General features: G+C 45.0%; 1 protein-coding gene across 2 annotated transcripts; it reads left to right on the top strand.

The window, feature by feature from the left end:
• The first annotated feature begins 7827 nt into the window (after window positions 1–7827).
• On the top strand, window positions 7828–17378 carry ATP5MC2 (ATP synthase membrane subunit c locus 2). Of its 2 annotated transcripts, none has more exons than XM_012450342.2 (5): window positions 7828–7930; window positions 11035–11104; window positions 13379–13456; window positions 13976–14169; window positions 17116–17378. In XM_012450342.2, the coding sequence occupies exons 2-5, from the start codon at window positions 11066–11068 to the stop codon at window positions 17228–17230; spliced, it is 426 nt and encodes a 141-aa protein (XP_012305765.2). In that variant the 5' UTR covers window positions 7828–7930; window positions 11035–11065; the 3' UTR covers window positions 17231–17378. The 2 variants fall into 2 exon arrangements, with proteins under 2 accessions (XP_012305765.2, XP_012305766.2); XM_012450343.3 differs by lacking the exon at window positions 7828–7930 and adding an exon at window positions 9705–10382.
• Window positions 17379–17959: the final 581 nt, after the last annotated feature.

Genomic DNA, 17959 nt, shown 5'->3' with positions numbered 1-17959 from the left:
ATGAGAGAGCCAGCTAAGGCAGAATATGGGGGAAGAATGTTCCAGGCAGAGGGAATGGCAAGGGTCCTGAGTGGGAAAACCTTTGCTGTGTTCAGTAGGAGCCTATTGTAGCTGGACCCTTGACTTTTTTCTACAAGTACTATAAAACTATTAGAAGGGTTTTTTGTTTTGTTTTGTTTTGTTTTTGTTCTTTGAGATGCAGAGTCTCGCTCTGTCCCCAGGCTGGAGTGCAATGGCGCGATCTCCGCTCACTGCAACCTCTACCTCCTGGGTTCAAGCAATTCTTCTGCCTCAGTCTCCTGAGTAGCTGGGACTACAGGCATGTGCCACCATGCCCAGCCAATTTTTGTATTTCAGTAGAGACGGGGTTTCACCATGTTAGCCAGGATGGTCTCGATCTCCTGACCTCATGATCCGCTTACCTCAGCCTCCCAAAATGCTAGGATTAAAGGGGTGAGCCACCGCGCCTGATCTATTAGAAGGGTTTAAGTGGCAAGATCTGATCTACATTTTCCTTTTTTTCTTTAGCTTTTATTTTTTAGAGACAGAGTCTTGCTTTGTTACGCAGGCTGGAGTGCAGTAGTGCAATCACAGCTCACTGCAGCCTCAAACTCATGGGCTCGAGCTGATATACATTTTAAAAGATCAGTTTAGCTACTCACTGTGTGGAGTGTAGACTGTGGCCAGACCAAATTAGAATCAAGAAGATCAGCTAGGAAGTATTGTCGTGGCCCAGCAAGAGATGTCAGTGGTTTAGACCAAATTAGATTTTGGAAGTGGTGAGGAATAGGCAAATGTGGGAGATATTTGTACTCTCAGTGTTTAGCATGATGTCTGCCTAGACATTCAATAAATATTTGATGAATGAATTGAGAATTAATCCAACTCAATAAAGACCGAGCTAGAACTGAAATCATCCATCCTTAGAGCCTCTACTAAAATACCAACCCCTCCACAAACTGCCATTAACAAAGGATCAGTACTAGGACATATATTAGTTAATTCCTAAAAATCAATAGGAAGTTAACAAATAACCCAATAGGAAAATGAGCAAAAGATATACATGACTGGGCATTTCACAGAGGACAGAGCATTAATGGCTAATAAATATATGAAAAGATACTCAACCTCATTGACAATAAGGGAAATATAAATTCAAACCACCATGAAATTCCTTTTTTTTTTTTTTTTTTGATGACAGAATCCCACTCTGTTGCCAGACTGGAGTGCAGTAGCATGATCTTAGCTCAATGCAATCTCTGCCTCCCGGGTTCAAGGTACTCTCCTGCCTCAGCCTCTCAAGTAGCTGGGATTACAGGCATGAGCCAACACGACCAGCTAATTTTTGTATTTTTAGTAGAGACGAGGTTTCACCATGTTGGCCAGGATGGTCTCGATCACCTGACCTGTAATCCACCCACCTTGGCCTCCCAGAGTGCTGGGATTACAGGCATGAGCCATGCGCCCGGCCATGAAATTCCATTTTATACCCAATAGACTGACCAAATACCAAGTGTTGGCAAGGATAGGGTACCAACTAAAACTCTTATACACTTTGGTGTGCATATGTATTAGAAAATGAACTGAGATTTTCTAGAAAAGTTGAAGATATTCGTATCTTACAACCTGGCAATTTCCTTTTTTAATTTTTTTTAAATATCCTGTCTCACCTGAAGCAATTCCCTTTTATACATATACTCTGAAGAAATTCTTGCCCATGTATAGAGACATGTTCAGAAATGTTCAAAGCAGTATTGTCTGAAATAGCAAAAAGATTAAAACAAACCCAAATTTTCATTAACAGGAGAATTAGTCAATAAATTGGTGGGTTGCTATACATCAATGAAAATGAATAAACTACAGCTACATACAACAACATAGATGAAACATAATGTTGAATAATGTTGAATGAAACATAATGTTGAATGAAAAGGGCAAGCCAAAGATGTCTACAAACAGTATTATATCACTCGTAGAATGGTTTTTTAAAAAGGAGGAAGGACAAAATAAATAATATATGTTAAAAAAAAATATGAAGGCTGGATGCAGTAGCATGTGCCTGCAGTCCCAGCTACTCGGGAGGCTGAGGCTGGAGGATCACTTGAGTCCAGGAGTTCTGGGCTGCAGTGCACTATGCCGATCGGGTGTCCGCACTAAGTTCGGCATCAATATGGTGACCTCCCGGGAGTGGGGGACCATCAGGTTGCCTAAGGAGGGCTGAACTGGCCCAGGTTGGAAACAGAGCAGGTCAAAACTCCTGTGCTGATTAGTAGCGGGATCGCGCCTGTGAACAGCCACTGCACTCCAGCCTGGGCAACATAGTGAGACTCTGTCTCTAAAAAAATTTTAAAAATTGTTTTAAATATGAAGAAAAGCCAGGAAATGGTAAATAGAAGATTCAGGGATTAGCACAGAAAAGAAGCACATGGGACCCTTCAGTAGTATTGGTAATTATTTTGTTTATTTATTATTTATTTGAGATGGAGTCTCACTCTGTCGCCCAGGCTGGAATGCAATGGCCTGATCTGTATTCACTGCAACCTCCACTTCCTGGGCTCAAATGATTCTCCTGCCTCAGCCACCCGAGTAGCTGGGATTACAGGTGCCCACCACCATGCCTGGCTAATTTTTGTATATTTAGTAGAGATGGGTTTTCACCATGTTGGCCAGGCTGGTTTCAAACTCCTGACCTCAAATGATCCACCTGACTCAGCCTCCCAAAGTGCTAGGATTACAGACATGAGCCATCACACCTGGCCTTGGTTTTTTATTTTTAGGTTTCGTTTTTGTTTTCTTAAATTAGGGCATGCTGCTGGGTGTGGTGGTTCATGCCTGTTATCCCAGCACTTTGGGAGGCCAACGCTGGTGGATCACCTGAGGTCAGGAGTTCAAGACCGGCCTGATCAACATGGTGAAACTCTGTCTTTACTAAAAATACAAAATTAGCCTGGCATAGTGGTGCACACCTGTAATCCCAGCTATGTGGAAGCCTGAGGCAGGAGAATTGCTTGAACCCAGGAGGTGGAGGTTGCTGTGAGCTGAGATCATGCCATTGCACTCCGGTATGGGTGACGAGAGTGAAACTTCATCTCAAAAAAAAAAAATTAGGGAGTGGTTTAATGGGTGCCCATTTTATTATATGCTTCCTAGTTTACATAAAATGTCAATTCTGGAAACGTTGTCTTGCTTTGTTCATGCCTGTTTCCTTAACACCAAGAACAGTGCCTAGTACATAGTAGATGCTCAAAAACTATGTGTTGAATAAATGGATATACATTATTTGCATTATTTTATATGATTCAAATGTTTCATAATTTTCTTTTTTCAAACGTTTTGGTTTTTATTTTTTGTAGAGACGGGGTCTTGCTATGTTGCCCAGGCTAGTCTCAAACTCTTAGGCTAATGCAATCTGCCTGCCTCAGCTTGCCAAAGTGCTGGGCTTACAGGCATGAGCCACATGCCTAGTAGTTTTTCTTAAAAGAAGGAAAAAAACCTACTTTAATTATGTTTCCCCCTTGATTATTCTAGCTGGAAGTTATACTGCTTCCTCAATTCCTTTTACTCATATAGCCTATTAAATACTGCTAATATTATAGTTATATGTGTACATGTCTTTCTTACTGATTTTAAATTTATGTAAACAAGGGAGTGTGTTTTCTCTTTTTTTATACCCATTGACAATATGTAGCACAATACTTCTCGCATAGTAGATGCTCAGTAAATATTGGTTGTGGCAGGGCATAGTGGCTCACACCTGTAACCCCAACATTTTGGGAGGCTGAAGTAGGCAGATTGCTTGAGCTCAGGGGTTCAAGGCCAGCCTGGGCAACATAGTGAAACCCCATCTCTATAAAAAATACAAAAATTAGCCGGTCATGGTGGCATATGCCTATAGTCCCAGCCACTTGGGAGGCTGAGGCAGGGGGATCAACTGAGCCCAGGAGCTCAAGGCTGCGGTGAGCCATGATCATGTCACTGCACCCCAGCATGGGCAGCAGAACAAGACCCTGTCTCCAAAAAAATAAAATAAAATAAAAATAAATAAATAAAAAATAAACAAATTCAAAGGAACTTGAAGTTCTTCCCCTGCAAAAACTTTTTTGGCCATCCCTCTGCCACCAACTCTCCCACTGATTCCTCCCTCAGAAGCCTGGATACCAGTGTTCCTTTCCCTTCCTTCATTTACTATTTTCTTTCTCTAGAAGTAGGGAGGTTTACCGACGACTCACAGTCCTGTTTTCTTAGGGAACTAATTTAGCAAGGGAAAGTAGAAAATCTATCAGTCATTTCCCACCAGCCCATCACAGCCCAGGAGCTTGAAATTAACAATCACAAATAAATAGAGCAGCTCAATATCTGAGAATTATTGGTAGTGCAAAAGTTCCTCTTTAACTTGTAGAAAAGTGCCTGTGTAGCAGAAAGAGAATCCTGGAAAGTTAACACTGGATGGAATCTTAGAGATCACCTACTTCTCTCTCTGATTTTTCCAAATGAGGAAACTGATGCTTTGAGAGATAAAATAACTTGCAGAGTTATTCAACTAGTTAGTAGCAGGGCTGGGACTAGACGCCCAGTCTCCTGCCTCGAAGACAGCTGTTTTATCCATGCCACTTGCTGGGGATGTGCATCTAGCAAAGCATATTATAAAGTAGTGGCTCATCTTAAGCCATCAGGAATGGAAATCAAACCATTTAAACTTTTCCTCTTCTCTCTAGCAGTGTCTTTTTTTTTCTTTGCATTTCTCTGTGTCCTGGTCTCTCTCTCTCTCTCTCTCTCTCTCTTTTTTAAAATCACTCCTCTACTCCTATTTCTTTCTGTGGTTCTTTCTCATTGTGGCATGCCTGCATGATTGTCTTGATTTTTCTGCTCTAAGCTATGGTTTCTTGTCCAAAGAAACATGTATAAACCAATCAAAACCCTTCCTTGGTGACCTTTGTAGAAAATAATACTTGGAATTTCGATGTGAGAGAAGCTGAACCTCTCTCCTAGCCTATCCAGTCAATTAAAATGAGTCTCTGGCCCCCCTGAGGGTTGTTAACCAATCCTAAGAAAGAAAAGATCAATCTCATTTCTTCGTCACCACTGTGCAGGGAGGCTGCCAACCAATGAGAATCTGCCACTCGCAGTCATTAGAAAAACTGGCCAATCAGCCCAACCTTGTTATATGGTCTGGTAGGAAAAGAAAGGGACTGATTGGAAAGGATAGTTGTGTCTCCACACCCTTTCCTTCCTGGACCCCAGTTTTCCCTTTGTGAAGTCAAAGAAGGATCCTTCCCAAGCCCATAGTTAAGATCCCCCGACCCTCAGCTAAGCTTCTCTTGGATCTTTTGTTGTCTTCAAATTCACCCCCCTTACAAACCTCCTTTTTGTAGCCTCACTGCTCCCTTGAGGATCTGATTTCTTGCTTCAAACCTGGTAGTAATAGTCCCAGGATTCTCAGCCTCCCCACAGATCTCCATTCGACAGCACTTAAAATAACTTGTTTTGTATGATTTAAGCAGGTGAAAATGTTTTTAAAGTGTAGCTGAGCCTCTTTCAGGAGATACTATCTCAAGGACCTTGCAATAAACAGTCTAAAGGGAGCAGCGCAGAACTGAGTTGCAATGCCCTTAACTATAGAAACAGTGATGATGGTGGTGGTGGTGGTGGTGTCGATGAGCATTTTGATGCTAGCAATTACTGAACTCTTATTGGGTACCAAGTACCTTGCTAAAAGTTTCATATCTATTATCCCAATACTGGCTGTGTGGTAAATACCATTATTCTTCCCAATTCACATAGGAGGAAATCGATTTAGAGGGGGTTAAATAGCTAGCTCCAGGTCACACAGCAATTTGGGAACTGATTTGTCTGAACGCAGAGCCCATTATTCTATGAGGGTAAGAGAGTGTTAAACATTGCACGCTGTCACAACTTTTGGAAAGAGCCAGCTTTAGCTTCCTCCCAGGCCCCTTCTCTGATCCTCCTCTGGGATTGTTAGCCATATCTGAGTGTCTGAATTATCACAACAGCTGCAACAGCCACTTGGACGTGGTGGCTCCTAAGAACCGTGGACTTTCTCTGCTACTGAGGACGTGAAGCTGAGAGCTAAAAAGAATTCAGTTTTGGTGGGAGTGGAGATATCTGGAGACCTCAGGGGATAAATTCGTGTCTTTGCCAGCCTGCCTTTCTCCTAACAGCATCTCCACAGTGCCCAGCATCACTTGGTACTTGATAAATACCTGTTGATTGATTCCCAAGGATCCCAGTTCCCACCTACGTGCCCGCTCGGGGCACAATCAACAACTAGAACTGGAGATTTGGGGATTTCAGAGGAACCTGTGAGAATCCTAACTGAGCTGGAAACGTGAATTTAGGAAAGACGAGCAGTCCCCCACCCTCCTCTTCTCGCCCGCTTCTCCTATTTCTCCCCACTCCTTCCCCTCCCTTTCAGGAGCTCAGGGCCATAAAAATGCAGATGGAGGATCGGTGTGAAATAACGGGCCCATATAAATCCCTCTGCCGCCCGCCTGCAAGATGGATTGGCCGCATTGAAATTCCTCCGCGAGGATAATTAAACTCGGGGCCTCATCCGGGCAAAATTACATTCCTGTAATGGCGTCGCTCGGGGTCCCGGGAAATTGCTCCGTGGGCTTTCAGCGGCGGTTTTTATCGCCGGCCAGGGTGTGCCTGGCTGCGGCTCGCCTCTCCTCCGGGACCGTAAAGCTGCTGCCGTGATTTATCCTCCCCTTCTCCCAAATCCGATTAAATGGAGGAGCTCGGGGCCGGGGCGCCGCGGGGCCTGGGAGCCGGGAGGGGGCGGCGGGAAGGACGGGGCCAAGGAGGGGAGGACAAACGGCCCCTCAGAGGGTGGCGGATTTGCCTTTATTTACAGCCGCGGCTTTCTTTTTATTTTTTGTTTTTTATGGGGTTTGGTTGAGTTTTTCCCGTCTTTCTCGTGCTGCGTTCAAGCACGACGCAGGGACGGCAGGGATTTGGAACTGGGTAGGCCTTGTCGCTCTGTTCCAAAGGGCAGGGCAGGTCCTGTCTGGGAGACAAGGCGGCCGAGAAAAGATGAGGGCCAGAAAGCCCTCCACCTCCTTCCATCAGGGGAAGGACGAGCGAAGGGGAGAGAAGACGGGCGTTCAGGAGAGCATCTGGGGGAGGAGGGTGCTGCTTATTCCAACTTGCGTAGGTAAAACCTGAGCAGAGGCTCGGGCAAGCCTGGAGTGACCTCGCAACCTTACAGCGGGTCGCAGGTGCCTGTTATTCCTAGACTGTCCCAGGAGTCAGGAAAAAGAGCTTCGGATCATATTTAGCCCTATCTTCTGGCTCGCTGATGCTGCTTTTCTCACGGTTTATCACAGGAATGGAAAGGAGGAAACGGGAGGGGGGAAAGGGTGAAGCCACCAGAAGCAGCTGTGGTATTTTGCTGACTATTCGCCAGTTGGACCGGCTTGCCATCCAGTGATGCCAGGTTCTCGAAGCGACATAAAGCAGGACTCCCAGGATCTTCCTCCTGCTGCATTTTAGGCACTGAACCCCAATCCCGACTTTTTGTTAACACTGAATTCTGAGTAGTAGTTTTGTTTTGGCAGTCTGACTGCGCATGCTCGGAAAGGGGACGCAAGTCCGAGATCCCAAACGCTGTACAGACCAAACCGCACGCCACGTTACGGATGGGCTTACTACTCTGTGCAGTTGGCCTCATTTCTCTGCACACTGTCGGCTTTCCCTGTAGTTTCTCCTCTCGAACGCCAGGTGGAGCAACCGGCCGGATACCGCCACAGCCCTGGCAGGCGGCGCTGTGGTGCCTGGGCCGATTCTCCACGTTGCAATCGCTCTATCTGTGGCGGAGCGACTCGTTGGCCCGGGCCACGCATGCGCTGAGCCTTCCTTTCGCTATTCCCGCCGCTCTGCCCCTCCTCTGTCTTCTCTGCACTGGGAGCAGGTAAGGCTTTGGGATGTCGTTCCCTCTGTGCGCCGCGCAGGCGCGCGGGACACCCTACCTCGCGCGGATGCTTTGAGGTTCTTACCTTGCTTGCTCCCACACTGGTCCTCGGGCCCTCCCCGGCTCCCGCTATCCCTGAGTTTTAGAGCTGGCTCTTCCGCATGCCGGTGACCTCCAACCGCGCGGGCCCGGCGCCATCTTGGACGTCTCGTAGGGGGAGGGTGCCTTGGAGCTGGCCAAAGTTAGATCCTGGAGTGCTGCTTTTCACCTGTTCCACCCAGCCCTTATAGACACGCTTTTCTCGCCCTCTGGCCCTATCAGATTGTCACAACCCCCAGTCCCTCCCTTCCTATCTCTGCTTTCTCTTCTCATCCTGATTTACGCCTTCTTATTCTGAAATCTCCAGACTTTCGGCCCCAGGACCTCAGGTGCTCCGAGCAATGGAGATAGTGGATCGTCTAAAGTCACCAGTCCCTCTAGTCAGCATCTCTCAATTTAAAAAGTAAACCTTGAACATGGTAGAAGTGGAAAAAAAAAAAAAACCCAAACATCGCCTCCCGACAGGTTGTGGCTTGGGATAGCTAAAGCAGAAATGAGAGGCCTGTTACTTTGGAATCACTAGGAGTTATTTACCAGTACCTTTCTCGCAGCCTGGCACACTGGTGAAGTTGGAAAAGTCACAGTGGTGGGCTAGAGATCAGGGTTTCTGTTCGGGGCAGCAGGCCCGGAAAGGTGGGGTAAGGCCAAGCTAGTGGGGCAGCATGAGTCCCTGCCTGCCAGTTTTTCTGTCAAGGATCAGTTAACCTCCCCAGATACTGCCGTTAGGAGGAAAAGAAAGTTTCAGGAAAGGAATGGTTAAGTCCGCACCCCTGTGACTCTTCTACACTAAGGAAAAAGCCCATGATGATTTAGGAGTCCTGATTCTGGATAGTGCCTTCGCCCAAGTTGTAGGCTAACGATTGCAAACTTGCCTTGGTTAGGTAGCCGATGGTGGGATCACTTAATTGCCACCCTTTGTTATGGGTTTATTACATGCCAGTACCACATTAAACTCTGTATGTTAATTGGTAAATGAAGATATTTAATCCCCCTAAGAACTGCATTTTACAAATGATGATATTGAGGTATAATTGCCTTCGGAAAAAACCATGCCTTCCTTTTCTAAAAGCCTTAAAGAACTATTGGATTTTGACCCAAGAAAACCTGAATAGTATAGCAGCAAAACTGGGTTAGAGTTACATATGGGCAAAAATCAGAGTTCTAGATAGGACAAGACTGAGAACATCCATTAATCTAAAAGTAATTAAGGCTGGGTGTGGTGGCTCACACCAGTAATCCCAACACTGGGAGCCAAGGTGAGAAGATCGCTTGCGGCCAGAAGTTCCAGACAGGGTCACTACAAAAAATTAACAATAAAGTAAGCAATTAAGATCTTGGATTCAGAAGTGTTATAACCTGGGACAATTTGAGTTCATTTCATTTAAGGAATTGGCATTCACTAAGCATTCACTGAGTATCTCAGCCTGTGACATTAGAAAGCATGTAACCAGCCAGGCGCAGTGGCTTACACCTGTAATCCAAGCACTTTGGGAAGCCAAGGTGGGCGGATCATGAGGTCAAGAGATCAAGACCATCCTGACCAACATGGTGAAACCCTGTGTCTACTAAAAAATAGAAAAATTAGCTGGGCGTGGTGGTGCATGCCTGTAGTCCCAGCTACTCAGGAGGCTGAGGCAGAAGAATTGCTTGAACCCGGGAGGTGGAGGTTGCAGTGAGCCGAGATCGTGCCACTGCACTCCAGCCTTGCGACAGAGCAAGACTGTCTCAGAAAGAAAAAAAAAAGCATGTAACTTAAAAGATGCTAGTTCAAATCTAGCCTCTACCACTACCGTAGTTTCAAGACTGGGTTTAAGGTCATGCTCTTGCGTTAAGTATATCTAATAATCATCTGGGAAACTTGTTTGAAATACAGGGCACTTGAGCCTTATTCCCAGAGATCTTTTTTGTTTGTTTATAGATGGGGTTTCATGTTGTCACCCAGACTAGAGTAGAGTGGCATGATCATAGCTCACTGAAGCCTCCAACTCCCAGGTTCAAGTTATCCTCCTGCCTCAGCTTCTGGAGTAGCTGGGACTACAGGTGCACAGCTACCTCACCCAGCTAATTTTATTTTTTGTAGAGACAAGGTCTTGCTGTTTGCCCAGGCTGATGTCAAACTCCTGGCTTCAAGTTATCCTTCCACCCCAGCTTCTCAAGTGTTGAGATTACAGGAGTGAACCACTGAGCCTAGCTCCCCCAAGAGATCTTGACCAGGAAGGTCCAAGTTGGGCCCAAGAATATGCATTTTTTTTTTAAATACATGCACCACCCAGATAATTCTGCTTCAGATGGGCTTCTTACTTCACTTGGAGAAACCCTGCCTTTAGCTTTTTAACTCATCTTCTCTTCTCAGGTAAGTTCACCTCTACCAACTTAGACACCTGTAGGGTGTCAGGACTTCTTTATCTTGGGGAGACACAATTTAATACTTTTTAGATAGAGTAACTGCAGAGTTCCTCCTTGATCTTCCCATCCTATTAATTAATACAAGAAATTGAAGTATTTTGAGGAATCAGGTACTTCCAGGGATCAGCAAAGAGATTGTTGGAGACCTTCCCGTGTCTTGGCCGTCAACAAATATCTCCCAAAACTACGAAGACTCTAATCTTTGAAGGGCAACTTTTCAAGGCCCAGACAATGAAGTCTTGAGAAGGGTTCCTTTTGAATAAAAACTGAGGAAACTTTAGGCAAAAGACACTGGGAATATTCCTCTGGCAACTGCAAATCCATGAGGCTATGGAAATGGGTAACAGGTGTTAAAGCTGAGCCCAAATGATCCCTTGTTCAGACCAGGAGAAGTCACTTGATTACAAGGAAATCCTGGGAACTGTGTGGGGTTTCTGGAAGAAGTCATGACTTCAGGTTCTAATTCTACTTCTGCCCATGACTTAAGGTCAGTCATTGTTCTCTGGGCCAGTTAAGCTTTCTAGGGTCCCACTTCTGCTAATAAGGATGTAGTTTAGTGAATAAGGAGAGTGTTGACAATACTGCTTCTGTAATTCCAGCTCTCCTGCCACAGCCTCTCACCCCCTGAAAATGTTTGCCTGCTCCAAGCTCGTCTCCACTTCCTCCTTGGTGAGTACCTGATTTTCTGGGAGAGTTTTAAAGGAGAGACATCTTGTCTCTCTCTTTCCATCAGACCTTGTTCTTCACAGCACAGCTGGGTGAAGGTGAATAAGATTCTTGGGGCTGGGTGCAGTGGCTCATGCCTGCAATCCCAACACTTTGGGAGGTCCAGGCAGACAGATCACTTGAGTCCAGGAGTTTGAAACCAGCCTGGCCAACATGGTGAAACCTGATTTCTACTAAAAAAAACCTCATTTCTAGAGTTGGGCATGGTGGCAGGCGCCTATAATCCCAGCTCCTTGGGAGGCTGAGGCAGGAGAATAGCTTGAACCCAGGAGGTGGAGGTTGCAGTGAGCCAAGATCGTACCACTGCACTCCTGCCTGGGCGAAAGAGGAAGACTCTGTCTCAAAAAATAAATAAACAAGATTCTTGGGGAGGGAAGGCCCTTTGCTGTCATTGCCTAACAGGAGAGAGTGAATGCTTGCTAGACATTCTCTTGCCCCGTATCACTTAGTGGCCAGTTAATTTTTTTATTTTTTTTTTTTTGAGGCGGAGTTTTGCTCCTATTAGACTGCAATGGCATGATCCACCATAACCTCCACCTCCCAGGTTCAAGTGATTCTCCTGCCTCAGCTTCCCAAGTAGCTGGGATTACAGGCATGTGCCACCACGCCCAGCTAAGTTTGTGTTTTTAGTAGAGACGGGGTTTCTCCATGTTGGTCAGGCTGGTCTCGAGCTCCCATGCTCAGGTGATTGACCCGTCTTGGCCTCCCAAAGTGCTGGAATTACAGGCATGAGCCACTGCACCTGCCTGTGGCCAGTTAATTCTTATCTAACCATCTTAAGAGTGGAGATGAGAATCTAGACCAAGTTATTCCTATTCCTGAAACTATATGTCCTGTAAACTGGCCATCCGGAGTGGTAAACAAGTAGTTAGATTACATAACTTGGACTGAGTATGTACTATGTGTAGGATCTTGTCCTGAATGTTCATAGCTAGGAGTTCATTCTGGGACTAAAATTTGAATGGGAAGCTAAACTTTACATAAATACACATTGGAAAAGTATTTAACTCAGAAACAACAATATGGAAAAAAATGTTAAATTGTAGGTAGAGGAGGCAGTTGGTTCATTCACAAATAAAAAGGAGTATCATTTATTGAGCACTTACCACGTGCCTTAGCACTGAGTTTACTAATTGGTATACATAATCTCATTTACTCTTCAAATCAACTGAGAGATGATATTTTGAGTTGATAAATGAGAATATAGACTTAGAAAGATTTAAGTGACTTAACCTGAGAGCACACTGGTGGCAATATAGTTAAGATTTGAATCTCACTTTATCTGATGTCTAAGCCCTGGCTGTTAATCACCATGTATCTGTTTTGGCGTCACTGGCTTGGGGTTAGTCAGAAAAGACTACTGGAATGAGGTAAAAGCATGAATCTTTGTTCTTATTTTCCAAAAGCATCCTTTTGGATCCTTTATTCAGGGCAAGTCACTAACTTTTTTCTTATGGGCTGACCATTACCCATACAGATGGCTCCCAACTTTAGATGATTTGACTTAAGATTTTTTTTATGATGATGATGATACAAAAATGTTATGCATTCGTTAGAAACCATACTTCGAATTATGAATCTTTATCTTTTCCCAAGCTAATGATGTCTGGTACAATACTCTGTTGGAATACTCAGCAGCAAGCCACAGCTGCCAGTCACCCACCCAATCATCAGGGTAAACAACCAGTACTCTACAGGGTACTGTGTTACTAGGTGGTTTCACCTCACTGTATGCTAATGTAGGTGTTTTGAGGACATTTAAGGCTAGGCTAAGCTAAACTATAGTGTTTAGTAGGTTAGCAGTATTAAATGCTTTTTCAATGTATGGTGGATTTATTTGAACATAACCCTATGCTAAGTTGAGGAGCATCTGTATATATCTCCCTTGTTGAGTGAGGCAGATGCTTCTGAGGCTTAGATTTCTTCTTCTCAAAAGCTATAAAAGGATACAGCAAGAGTGGATGCTCCCTTGTTGCCCAAAAGGAAGTAGACTTTCTTTCCTTAAAGCAAAACCCGAGAAGCAAGAGAAACGGTGTGGTTCTTTAATTTCGGCTTTGCTAAAAGGAAGAATGATTCAAAATTCAAATTTAAGTGTGAGGATGGAAAGGCCATCAGAGGACAGAAGATTTTATCTGATGATGTAACAGTGTGGCATAGTTCTGAAACTTCTCTCCAGTCTTCCTTGACCTTCCTGCCCCTGTATGTCATTCCTGCTAGGTAAAGAGCACCTCACAGCTGCTGAGCCGTCCGCTATCTGCAGTTTTGCTGAAACGACCGGAGACACTGACAGATGAGGTACCTTACCCATAGAGTTGGGACTGTGGTTTTGGGGGTGATGAGTGGGAGGGTTACCTGCCAGAACCAGGAGGTGTAGAGTGTTGAGGACAGTCATCACAGGCCTTGGGCTTTAGGTGGAGATGGAGGCCAGTTAATACACTATATACTATAGTGCTCCAGCTTTTGCCACTGGCAGCACCTGCCCATGTGCACTGCTACTAACTGCTATTATTTGGCCTAGTCGAGTGATTGCCGTTGGGGACATCTAGTCTAGGAAGATGATGTCTTTGGGGCAGCAAGAATAGACTAAGGCCTCAGTCTTACACTTCTTGACCACACCTGAGTCTTAAAGGCATTTGAAGTCTACATCCTACATTAAAAGGTTCTACTTAACCAGCATTTTAGGGGCTTAAACAATTTTGTGTTTGAGGGATAAACCATGGGATTTAGCAGCATAAAGGCTTTAAATGGTACAAAAGTTACCAAAGCAAAAGAGTTTCCAAAAATCTTGACCTTCTACCTGCCTTTTCTTCACAGAGCCCCAGCAGCTTGGCAGTCTCATGTCCCCTTACCTCATTTGTCTCTAGCCGCAGCTTCCAAACCAGCACCATTTCAAGGGACATCGACACAGCAGCCAAGTTCATTGGGGCTGGGGCTGCCACAGTTGGGGTGGCCGGCTCTGGGGCTGGGATTGGGACTGTGTTTGGGAGCCTCATCATTGGTTATGCCAGGTAAGATAAGTTGGGCCCTCCACTGGTTTTCTGATATGCTTTCCAAAGGTGTGAAGTTATTTGGGGGTCTAGAACTACACTGTCCCATACGGTAGCCACTAGCTACATGTTTTTTGTTTGTTTTGAGACAGTCTCGCTCTGTCACACAGGCTGGAGTGCAGTGGCCCAATCTCAGCTCGCTGCCACTTCTGCCTCTGGATTCAAGTGATTGTTGTGCTGGGCATGGGGACATGCGCCTGTAATCCAACCTACTCAGGAAGCTGAGGCAGGAAAATCGCTTGAACCCAGAAGGTGGAGGTTACAGTGAGCCAAGATCATGTCACTGCACTCCAGCCTGGGCAACAGAGAGAGACTTTATGGGAAAAAAAGAAAAGGAAAACAAATACTAGTCTAGACAAGGTGGCTCACGCCTGTAATCTTGCACTTTGAGAGGCCAAGGTGAGTGGATCACCTAAGGTCAGGATTCAAGATCAGCCTGGTCAATATGGTGAAACCCCGTCTCTACTAAAAATACAAAAATTAGCTGGGTGTTGTGGTGGGCAGCCTCCCAGCTACTTGGGAAGCTGAGAGAGGAGAACTGCTTGAACCTGGGAGGTAGAAGTTGCAGTGAGTCAAGATGGCGCCACTACACTCCAGCCTGGGCAACAGAGTGAGAGTCCACCTCAAAAAATATAGATGGATGGATGGATAGAATGTTTATATCATTGTGTCATTGAAGAAAGTTTTATGAACAGCTTTGGTCTAGAGCAGGTATAGGCAAACTAAGGCTCAAGGGCCAAATCTGGGCCGTAGTCTGGTTTTGTATGGTTGAGCTAAAAATAGTTTTCCATTTTTAAAATGTTTCATTTTTTTTTTTTAAAGCAAAAGAGATGGCCAGGTGCAGTGGCTCATGCCTGTAATCCCAACACTTTGGGAGGCCAAGGTGGGCGGATCACGAGGTCAGGCGTTCAAGACCAGCCTGACCAACATGGTGAAACCCCGTCTCTACTAAAAATACAAAAATTAGCCAGGCATGGTGGCACATACCTGTAATCCCACTCAGGAGGCTGAGGCAGGAGAATCACTTGAACCTGGGAGGCAGAGGTTGCAGTGAGCCGAGATCGTGCCACTGCACTCCAGCCTGGGAGACAAAGCAAGACTCCATCTCAAAAAAAAAAAAAAAAAAGAGAATAAAGCAAAAAAGACTATATGCGGCCCACAAAACCTAAAATATTTACCATGTGGCCCTTTACAGAAAAAGTTTACCTTCTCTGGTCTAGAGACTCAGTGAACATAGTGGCTTTACTGCTGTTTTTTCCCATCTCTGGGGATTTCTCTCTGTCGCTCCTGGGAAAACTGACACTGCAGCCAGCCCTGGACTGTTTAGTCCCGCTAACTCTGGAAAACTCACTGTTAAAACCAAATTAATCTTCTAGAGACCAGTAAGTTCTCTTAATGTCTTTTGGGAAATAGAGTTCTTTTTAAAAATTTGTATTAAACAAGAAGTCTAACTGCCACTTTATTCACTATTCTGTTAAATGCTGGTGTTGATATACCTAACTCATCAAGACCTCTGGAGGTATCAGAGTAAGGGAAATACAGATTATATATTGGCTTTCAATGTCGGGAGTCCTTTATGCATACTACTACAACTCATATCATAAACCCCACAGACCATTTGTAACTTTTTTTTTTTTTTTGAAACATAGTCTCACTGTAGCCCAGGCTGGAGTGCATTGGCACACTCTCTGCTCACTGCAGTCTCTGCCTCCCAAGTTCAAGCAATTCTCCTGCCGCAGCCTCCCAAGTAGCTAGGATTACAGACGTGTGCCACCATACCCACCTAATTTTTTTTTTCTTTTGAAGCACTGTGGTTTGTAACGCCCAGCTAATTTTTGTATTTTTAGTAGAGACAGGGTTTCACCAGGTTGGCCAGGCTGGTCTCCCAACTTTTGGCCTCAAGTGATCCACCTGCTTCTGCCTCCCAAAGTGTTGGGATTACAGGCGTGAGCCACCGCACCCAGCCCATTTGTAGCTTCTTAAAGCCCCAAATCTTTTGACTGTTTGAAATGAGAGAACATAATCTGTCCCTCTTACTCTCTCTTTTTTTATTTTTTTTTGAGATAGAGTTTCACACTTGTTGCCCAGCCTGGAGTGCAATGGTGTAATCTCAGCTCACCGCAACCTCTGCCTCCCAGGTTCAAGTGATTCTCCTGCCTCAGCCTCCCAAGTAGTTGAGATTACAGGCATACACCACCACACCTGGCTAATTTTGAATTTTAAGTAGAAACAGGGTTTCTCCATGTTGGTCAGGCTGGTCTTGAACTCCCGACCTCAGGTGATCTGCCCACCTTGGCCTCCCAAAGTTCTGGGATTACAGATGTGAGCCACCACGCCCAGCACCCCTTACTCTCTTGTCTTCTAAAAGAGTGGTGTTCTAATTGTGTTCCATTAATCCCTAGGATTCTGAGGATCTCTCCTAGAGACTATCTTAGAGAATAAAGGGGAGACCAAGCCGTTAAAATTTCCCACTACTTTTGTACCATTGCAATTTGGCTTTTATATGTTTATTATTTTGGAGTTCTGCTGCTTAAAGTTTGAAAACACTGGTCTAGATAGACCCTGCCATTCTGGATGCCTCTTCTGTCCTGTTGGGGCCTTGGATATTAAGTGTCTAGGCCAAAAGGTCTTAATTTGTGGTAATGAGATGGATGACCCATTAGAGAAGGTCATGATTATACCTGGGCCATGTTACAGGATTTTAGATTGTCCTCTTTCTTCCTTCGTTCAGTTCTTACAGAGCCTTGGGGAATTGGGGCAAGATTTCGGGCATGATGGTGTTACCCTGAAAGGCTCTTTACATAAGATAATCTTGAAGTGGGGAATTCTCCCTGAGCCCATCTTAGATATTTATGCTTTTCTTTGTATGAACTAGAAATTCAGTCTTTTCTCCTCCCCTTCTCCCAGGAACCCTTCTCTGAAGCAACAGCTCTTCTCCTACGCCATTCTGGGCTTTGCCCTCTCGGAGGCCATGGGGCTCTTTTGCCTGATGGTGGCCTTTCTCATCCTCTTCGCCATGTGAAGGAGCTGTCTCCATATCCCATAGTTCTTTCTCCCATGTATGGTCAGCCCTGTGTGTTCCTTTTCCTGTACCTCCCCAGGTATCCTGGGGAACGTGGTTGGCTCAGGGTTTGACAGAGAAAAGACAAATAAATACTGTATTAATAAGATGTTTCTTGAGTCTCCTGTGTATATTTATTTTCCACAGTTGGCTGAGTGCCTTAGTGAGAGTACAAGGCCTGAACGGTGGTGATGGTGCTAAACTCAACATGCATTTGGCTGGGCCCTCTTAATTCTGTTTCAGGAAAGCTTAATTCAAAATAGCACAACATTTTAAATAATTTCCACCTGGCATGGCCTGCTACTTGACTGGGAACATTGGGGTCAGTAGCGACTTAGAGTTCTGGCTTCAAATGTTGGCTAATAGGCTTTCTGGTTCCATTGTCACTATCCTGGCTCAGGCCCTCATTGTCATCCACCTCGTCTATTGCAATAATGTCTTAACTGACCCTCTGCCTCCAGTCTCTTCCCTCCAGCATTTACTTCTCCCTACCACTGCCTGGTGAATCCTCCTTAAACATAAGACTAGTTTTATCCATTACTGGTTCAAAAAGTCTCACCTCAGCTTCTCTGCTTTATCTTTTATTAGTCCTGTACACGACCTAATGTGATTGTCATTTTTCAGATGTTTTCCTGTCTTTACCGTATCTTCCTGCCTTTTCCTTTCTCTGCCCAATTCTGCTTTCTTTCC

Source organism: Aotus nancymaae, unplaced genomic scaffold (assembly GCF_030222135.1).
Source record: "Aotus nancymaae isolate 86718 unplaced genomic scaffold, 86718_ANA_hifiasm-v0.15.2.pri h1tg000016l, whole genome shotgun sequence".
In the NCBI taxonomy this organism is placed as follows: Eukaryota; Metazoa; Chordata; class Mammalia; order Primates; family Aotidae; genus Aotus; species Aotus nancymaae.
Note: the sequence above shows the minus strand (reverse complement) of the source record. Positions and strands in the feature narration are given on the sequence as shown.

Coding starts and splice junctions, on each gene's coding strand:
- ATP5MC2 (XM_012450342.2), top strand. CDS start 11,066: ATGTTTGCCTGCTCCAAGCTCGTCTCCACTTCCTCCTTG. Junction 11,105..13,378: donor TCGTCTCCACTTCCTCCTTG/GTGAGTACCTGA, acceptor CATTCCTGCTAG/GTAAAGAGCACCTCACAGCT. Junction 14,170..17,115: donor CTCATCATTGGTTATGCCAG/GTAAGATAAGTT, acceptor CCCTTCTCCCAG/GAACCCTTCTCTGAAGCAAC.